The sequence below is a fragment of the Cyprinodon variegatus genome, unplaced genomic scaffold (genome assembly GCF_000732505.1).
Source record: "Cyprinodon variegatus isolate N-32 unplaced genomic scaffold, C_variegatus-1.0 Scaffold113, whole genome shotgun sequence".
Taxonomy (NCBI): domain Eukaryota; kingdom Metazoa; phylum Chordata; class Actinopteri; order Cyprinodontiformes; family Cyprinodontidae; genus Cyprinodon; species Cyprinodon variegatus.
In genome coordinates, this window is record NW_015150566.1 from 1,011,622 (window position 1) to 1,020,300 (window position 8,679).

The 8,679-nt window shown below is 37.8% G+C and overlaps 1 protein-coding gene across 1 annotated transcript in view; it reads right to left on the minus strand.

The window, feature by feature from the left end:
* The window catches only part of LOC107084992, a 164,557-nt gene that overhangs the window by 15,512 nt on the left and 140,366 nt on the right, over positions 1–8,679 (minus strand). The window contains exons 8-13 of the mRNA XM_015375086.1: positions 6,297–6,494; positions 5,518–5,631; positions 5,280–5,377; positions 3,314–3,432; positions 2,486–2,541; positions 2,302–2,387 (exon numbers count right to left, since the gene is read on the minus strand). Coding sequence (XP_015230572.1) covers positions 2,302–2,387; positions 2,486–2,541; positions 3,314–3,432; positions 5,280–5,377; positions 5,518–5,631; positions 6,297–6,494 — 671 coding nt within the window. The remainder of the gene's footprint in view (positions 1–2,301; positions 2,388–2,485; positions 2,542–3,313; positions 3,433–5,279; positions 5,378–5,517; positions 5,632–6,296; positions 6,495–8,679) is intronic.

The window sequence follows — 8,679 nt, forward strand, 5'->3', positions numbered from 1 at the left end:
TAGATAGATAGATAGATAGATAGATAGATAGATAGATAGATAGATAGATAGATAGATAGATAGATAGATAGATAGATAGATAGATATATATATATATATATATATATATATATATATATAGATAGATAGATATGCAAAATATGTCTTGGACACGTTGTTGGATTGAGAATTGAAAATAATCCCTAAAGTTAGAATATCAACCAAAATTTTGTATTTTTGATTAGAAAACACATTCTCTGCATAAACACAGTCGGTCATTATTATTCTACATGCACAAACTGGGTTATAGAGCAAAAAAGTTGTCATAAATTAATGAGTTTCCTTCCAGTTGTCGTCTCTCTTCTTCCACAGCAAACAAAATCATTAATTTATTTATTTGTTCATGTCATGTCTTTGCACAATCTTTTTTTTCCATACATGAACAAAAGGAACAAAGGGAAGATAAATCTTGTATTATCTGTTCCTAAAAACGCTCAAAACTCAAAAATTATCATAAAAAATAAAAATTCATCCAAAGGTATTCACATCCGTTATGATCAACATTGTTTTACTCTTCAATTGAAAACTGCAACATATTTTATTCAAAATCAAAATGGTTTACTTCAATTTTTTTAAGAAATATGTGAAAAGAAAGTGATTACAGCACCAAGTTCTCTGGGTTATTTTTCCACCAGATTTGCAACCAAATGTTACCCAATTTTGTAAGTAGATCTGCTTTGTAAATAAAACTTTTCCACAGACCTTCAGTTGAATACAGATCTAGATGTCTCTTAAGGAGAGGAATCTAGCTCCATCAATTATCAAGGTAATTGGCTTTCTGTGTCCCTCATGAAATACAGCATACCTGTTGAAACCATATTAAAATGCAGGGATGATGTGATAAAGGGGGTTGTTCATTATAGAGTTGTATCCATATACGGGTTTTTGCATGTCGGCCTTTTGGCACTTTTTACATGTCCGTGCATGGATAGTGCAAAATATGACCTTTACAGACAAACCTTATTTATACTGAGGCTAAATGACACATATGTGGAAAGCAGAATGTTATCTAATTAGGTGACTTTAAGGCTAATTGTTGCACTAGATTTTATTTAGGATTATCAGAGTAAAGATAGTTGAATTCATATGAATCAATATCTCAAACTATGTTGGACTCCCTCACACTTTAGTTTGACACATAAAGCCACTTTAGAGCTGTTATAGTTTCTTGGTGCATAATGATAAAAAATTAATTTCTTTTTCTTCTAATGCAAGGTCATGCCTTGCATTAGAAGAAACATGTCAAAGAAACATTTTAGAAAACACTGATAACGAGCTGTTGGAATTAGGCAGGCTGGACACAGACATTTATGTCAACATCTACCGATCAGAATCTACCGATTAAATAAATAAATAAAAATAAATAATAATTCGTCATTTCCAAGCATAGCTTTTGCAGGGTATTAATAAAAATTAGTTACTCTGTTCCAGCTGCCTGAAAGACAGTTTTACTGCACATGTATTCATCTTCCCACTTTTGTTATTACTATTTTGACCTTTACCTACTGTAAATCATCCAACCACACAAAAAGGATTAACACACAATTCCTGTTGTTATACAGGAATGGCTTTTCAGGAAAAAAAAAAACACTTCAGCACATTTTGTGTGTGAATAAAGGAGGATGAGTCAGCGATAGCCAACCATCTCTCTCATCCCAAACCCCACCCCCCTCCTGAACCCCCCCCTGGAGGCTGAATGGGCCTGAAACACGGTGAGCTCTATTCCCGGAAAGGTGGCTATCCCGACAAGACAAGCGGACCCTTTAATGGGCGTCTACGGGCTGGTATAAGGCCCCCACTGTTGGGGCTGTCCCGCTTGCTGCAGCACAGACATGCAAATATTTCCAGTGGTAGGCCCAAATGGAAAACACAAACATGCAACATCTAAATTAGCTCCAAGAGAGGAATGGAGGGAGGTGGGTCAGTAGAAAAAAAAGGAGGGAGAGGGAAAGCCTAGTTTCTCTAAACCAAGACCATATACACACACTCGTTGAAAAACAGTTTTTGCTGATGAGCACAAACATGCTCATGTGTTCCCCAGATGTGCCAGGAGAGAACCAATATACCCACAGAGATAGGGTGTTCGGCTTGTTCTCTTTGTCGTAGTGGGGATGTAACCACGGGAGAAAATGTACATGTTTAACAGCAGCAATAATCATTAAAGTCAGTTCTTATTCTTTCAAGGAAAGAAAGAAAGAAAGAAAGAAAGAAAGAAAGAAAGAAAGAAAGAAAGAAAGAAAGAAAGAAAGATTCAGCTGTTACACATGACTTCACGGTTATTGTCTTGGCTGAACCACAGCTCTGTATGGTGTGTAGGCCCGGCTGGCACTTGAAGCTGCCACCCAGGCCTACACACCATATTGAGACCATGGTTACTTTCACTGTCATTTAGAAAGGGACCCTGAATACCCACTCAGCCTTCTTTGTGAGTAAAGTCCATGCGGACCCTCCTCTGAAACACCTTTCCAGAAAGCCCATATTGCCATTACTAAGAGTTTCATGCTGATTGACAGAGAAAGAGCAAAAAGGAAAAAATCCATTGATTAAATAAAAAGGTCAGAGGAGAATATCTAGACAAGTTCCAAACGATAAAGAAAATAGCAGCTAAAAGAGCCACTAACCACCATAACTGATAGCACAACAACAAAAATCTGAAGCAGACTACATCAACACAATGCCACATCCAGAGCCACTTCTGTTGGTTGAAAACATGAAGTTGAGGCTACAGTTTATAAAGACTTTCCAAACCTGAACAATAATAGATTAGAAAAACGTTGCCTGTTATGAAGAGTCTTGATTAAAGCTGGATATATTTAGCTGGTTTGTTCAGAACAGGTAGAAAAACCTGGAAGAATGGATCCATTCTGCCCTGCATCAACAGTTTAGGCCACTGCTGTTGGTATAATGGTAGTGGGGATAGTGCAAACTGTGAACTCTCTAGTATCAATTAAGCATTGAATAAATATCACATCCTGAGGGCATCCAGCAGGATGATCTAACAGATAATCCCAAAATGGATTCTGGAACCTGAAAAATAAATCACTGTCCTCCTATCAGCTAACAGAGTCTCATTACCCAACGGAGCCCAACACAGCAGCACTGAAATGTGGAGGAACTGTACTGTAGATGTCCCTCATGAATGAACATGATGCAGGAAACCAACATGAACCATCATTTCTTGGTATTTCTATTTTTTAATATCATCCGACCAACCTATCATATAGACAGGAGGTCCCCTTCAGTAGTGGTCTGTTGATTTTTTCTCTTTCTATACTTCAACATGAAAAGAAATGGAGACTTACTGGATGGTGCAGCACAGGCTGGGGTGGAAACCTTTGGAGGGCCCCAGCCCTTCATATTGTAGGCTGAAACCTGCACATAGTAGTAGGTTCCCTAAAAGGCCAGGAGACATGACAATTAGTAGAAAACAGTACATGGATACAGATTACAAGGGCTTTAACCTCAAATTATCATGTGTAGTTCACGGTATCTGCATAAGGGTAAATTCTTTGGAAATCTCAAAGATTGGACCAGTCTCTGTGACGCGTTTGTAGACAACTAGCCCATATTTCTCTGTTTGCAGCCCAATCAATTAGAGTAGCCGCCAAGATATACCGACCCCCTCTTGACCTCTGCTTAGTGACAGGAGAAAACTTTGATTGGGATTAAAAAAGGGACAAAGGGGGGTGTTTTATCAATGGTTGGAGCCGATGTCAATGTACAGTAATAGTGTAGGTTGTCAGGTGGGAAAAAACTAGTGAATTTATAGTTAGACAAACCAGCAGAAGAAGTTACAGGGAAGCTGTTTTAGTGATTTGACATGAATAAGTTACAATTCAAAGAGTGACCGGAGCTTTTTTTACTGGTAGTGAAATAGAAATGCAACTGCTTCAGCAGGACACTGTTTATCATGGTTCACTATGCAGAAGATATGTACTGTATTTATTGGCTCTCTGTGTAAAGGCAAAAAAGGCTGCAAAATGAATTCCTGTTTTGATACAGTACAGTAATCTCAAACTGAGCAAAAACAAATCTAAGTATAAAATTAGAACATCTGTTACTTGGAATCTAAGACAAACCATAGATGTTGAACAGGATGTTTAAGAGGGTAAAAAATTGCTCCAAAGCTCCTTGTTAGAAAACAGTGGATAAAACTGGCATCTTTGTTTAAGAACGGATCATCATGAATCCATATATACCAATAAAAGCTCTCTATATTGTAGACCATTTTCTGGTAGACATTAAAGAAAAAAAGAAGCATTTTCTGCCCTCCGATTAGAAACACAAATCATTAGGAGAGTGTGCATTGGCCATATGATACTAATGAGATGGAATGTGTTATGTACATAAGAAGATCCATCACTCTGTGAGCCCTTTTCCTGGTAATAAAGAAAAAAAGCACATGCTAATGAAACCCATTTGAAGCAGAACAAAACGTGATTAAATAAGAAAATGTGTCATGTTGACAAAATGGAATGGTATAAAGCAGGGGCGGATTTAGGAAATTTGGGGCCCTAGGCAAAGACAGGCATGGGGCCCTCTGAATTGGCAAGGCAACTCATAAAACAGACCCATTATACAGATACAGAAATTTTTATTGAATAGACGTACATGATTTTTTTCTACCTTTTGTCCCTCTTTTCTAACCCCTTTTAATGCAGTTTTTCTCTCTATGTTTTCTTTTCTCCCATTTTAATTTTCATATTGGCAATGTGCTCAGCTGACAAAGAAACACTTAATATTATAAGCATTCTGATGGCCTTTTAACAAAAGGATTTTTATCAAAACTAATTAATGTGCACAAATAAGTAAAATCATACATGTAAAAGGAGTTTTATGGGCCCCCCCAGGAACTTTGGGAGCTACACAACTGCCCAGTTAGGCCTAATGTTAAATCCGCCCCTGGTATAAAGTATTAACAGCAGGCACCAGGTATTTCTATGAACAATATAATTTTTAAATGAGTATTCATTAACATTTTTTTTTTTGCAATGGCAGGTTATACTGCTGTATTTTAAAGATACTTATTTTAAGATTTTAAGACATACTCCCCAGGATACAAGTGGTTGTCCAAGAAATTATAAAAGCAAGTCTTTTTAAAAAGGTATTTAAATTAAAACAAAAAGAAAATGTTGCTTTAACTTAAAATGGACACCTGGAACTTAAAAAAAAAAAAAAAACTGTAAAGCAGATTCATCAGTAATAAACTGGACTGAAGCAGTGGCTCTGGTAGAACTTACAGAAGTTAGTCCAGTGATGTTGCACTGTGGTAACGCTGTATCATCCACTATCATTTCCCCCAGTATGGGACTGAATGAAGGCGTGGAGCTCCAAGACACTAATTAATTAAAAGCAAAAAAAAAAACACCTCAATGTTTTAAACATTTAAACATAACATTTAAACGTTGAATTTTCTGACTGAACAGAAAGATTTAGACACCTCATTACTTTAAATGGTTTTCTTTAAATGAGGCTGACCTTTATACTTCGTAACTACAGCCGAGTTGACACAGGCAGGCTCTTGAAAGTCAACCTGCAAACTTGTGTTGCTGCTGACAGACAGACGAACAACACTGGGAGCATCTGGAGGATCTGGGGAGACAGGAAAACCAAAAAAGAAGTCAATTAGAAGAGAAGCAGCCGCCCAGAGTGAAATCTTTACAACATGTTGCGGCTTTTAAAGAAAGGCTTCAGACTGGGATCCAGCGTTAATCTCGGATTTACAGATGCAAGTGTTTGTTATTCTACTTCACGGCACCTCATAATTAGTGTCTTAAACAACAATGAGAGTCAGCTTCTCTAAGTCTTAGGCCATATTTCTCAAGTGGGTCAGTCTTTGCCTTAAGTGGAGGAGTTCAAGGATCTTGTGGTTTGTTTAGGAGTGACGACAGATAAACTGAAGATATAAAGGCGAATTGAAACCTCCTCTGCAGAGATGCAGGTGAGCCAGGTTGCCATCATTATACCTGATTAGTATATATGTATTCTGGCCCTGGAACATCTTGAAATTGTAAAGTTTACACCATTTACCCACAAAAGTTTAGAACACCGGACCAAAAAAGGCAGAATGATACAACTAAGGGGAATTAAAAGCATAATTCATCTCTAAGGGATAAAATCTACTCACAATTGCATGGTCTGCTTACATTTCCAATTATGAAAGTACTGTAATTTCATCAATACAGTAGAGGAAATATGTTTGATAAAACAATAAAAAATATAACTGTGGGGTGAAAGGTATTATCTGAAATGTTTACTAGCATGCTCAAAGCCCGTCTGCATCCGTCTGAAGAGGCGCAGCCGCCACTCCCAAGCCTTCAGTTGCCTTTCTTGCTCGGATCCTTCCCGTTCACTGGGACCCTCGCTATGGACCTGGGGCTGAAGCTCTGACACCCTCTGCTCGGCCTCCTGCACCAAGGTGGCTAAGTGCACCGCTCGGCCTTCCGAGCTCACAACTATGAACACCAGACACAAAGAAAAAAATCAGTATAAGACAGATTCAACATTTTTTATACCAGTAAGCAAATATTGATGGTACTGATCCTTATAAAGATCATTTTTAACTCTATAGATGTCCTAAGGAGAGAGTGAGTTCATTACATTTTGAATCAAATTTATTCTTAGCTCCAGCTTTGAAAATGAACCCCACATGACAGGAAAGCCACTGCCTGCCCTCCATGCTGCAAATCACTTTAGCAGGCCACTTCTGTTTAATTTCTGTTTGCTAAAATGCTGTGGCAGATTCTCCAATAAAATCCATTTATTGTAACTGAGCAGCCTCTCTATGGGAATTACATCACCTAGAAAATGAGGGAAAATGGGGCAATGAAAGTACGAAGGGGGTGAGAGAGGGAGGAGTGTCCCTCTGTGCGGTTCTGAAGGAGCTCAGAGCGGTGGGAATATGCATGAGAGCGAGGGAGCATCAGCTTCGATGGACGCTGTAAAACTATTTTTCTGCAAAACTTATGGAAATTTTTGTGTCACCGATCTATTTATATAATGGAACATAGCTGAACAGAGACAGCAGAGGAATGTTTTCTTAAAGAGGTTTAGGGTGTTGCCACAATCCAGTGAACAATGAAACCCATCACTGCAGTTAATGAGATGTAACACCCCATGAAAATATTCAAACATGGCCTTTGCAGTCAGTGATAGAGGCTATTGATGCATAAGACCCAAATTACAAAGGTTTGCATGCTCCGGTAGCAAAAGCATGCAGAATATTTCAAATAAAAGTCTAAATCAGGTAATATAAAGAAAGAAAGAAGACAGTAGCGAACTGTACGCCTTTGGTGGCTGGTCATTTCTTCAAGTGTTTGGAACTGCTGTGGGTCTGTGTTTAGTCTGTGTGGTCTGCGTTTGTTCATTGTAGATTCCACCACTGAGCGTTAGATTCCACTGTTGACAGTAAGTTTAGAGCTCCGTGTCAAAATGTCCATCTGGGTGTTTAATTCTGCAGCTCCCTCTGTGTCTCCATAGTGGCTCCAAGCTACACTTTGAATCTGAGTGTCGTACAACCACAAACTTCAGAGCACCTCATTGGGGTTTCGTGTGTGGGACAAACATGAGGAAAAGCATAATGGTGAAATGTAAGGAAACCGATGCACAGTTTCAAAATTTGCACAAATAAAAAAAAAATGTGGGACTCATTAGTGTTCAGTTCCAAGTTTCAATATTTTATTCATTTCTTTATCTACTGGTACAGCTCTATGACTTTAGAATAGTATATCTATTAACATGAGGAGATTTTCTGTTTTTTCTTGTTGTTGTCAAGTGTAGTCAGTTTAGAAGGATGGCAACTGTGAAGATCAATTTGTAAAAAAGTAGGTTATATCTATGCAATATGCTAAAAATAAGAAAGAGTGGAGGCCTGACAAAACTGAAATTTGAAGGAAGGTTAAAAAGTTGGACAAAAAGAAGGACACCTACAGGATTGGTAAGTAATGGCAAAAGGACAGAATAAAAGGGATAGAATTGATATAAGTAAGGAGGAACACAAAAAAGAAGGAAAAGTTTTAGAAAAAGGAATAAAGAACAAGATATGGGAAGCTAGTAATTTTTATTAGCTTTATGCTAGACTGAGTAGGAACTAATTTTCAAGGATTAATTATCAAGTGCAGTTCCTGTTCACAAAGATTTAATTTTTGAAAATTCAGAATTTTTCTTTTTAATCAATGTACTTCTAGAGCTTCCATAGATCAGGGGGAAAACAGTTCATCGTTTTACTTAGATGTGTCCATCCATCCATCCATCCATTTTCTAACACGCTTTTCCCAAGTGGGGTCGCGAGGGGTGCTGGTGCCTATCTCCAGCAGTCATTGGGCGAGAGGCGGGGTACACCCTGGACAGGTCGCCAGTCCATCGCAGAAATGTGTACATAAAACTGATAAATTAGCTGATCGGTGATACTGCTAACTTCAAACATTTAGTTTCATTGTTGGTTTGAAACATTGTTTAGTATTTTCACAGCTTGAATTTTGTTGCCCTTTAAATAAAGGTATTTTCTCAAAGGAAATGATTGCAATAAAAGCTAGTTATTGGTTTTTAGACTTGGCATTTTTAGTATGAAAATTAATGGAGAAATAAAAATCAATTAATTCCGAGTTGATAGGAAAATTAAACCAGAAATTAGATTCTTAA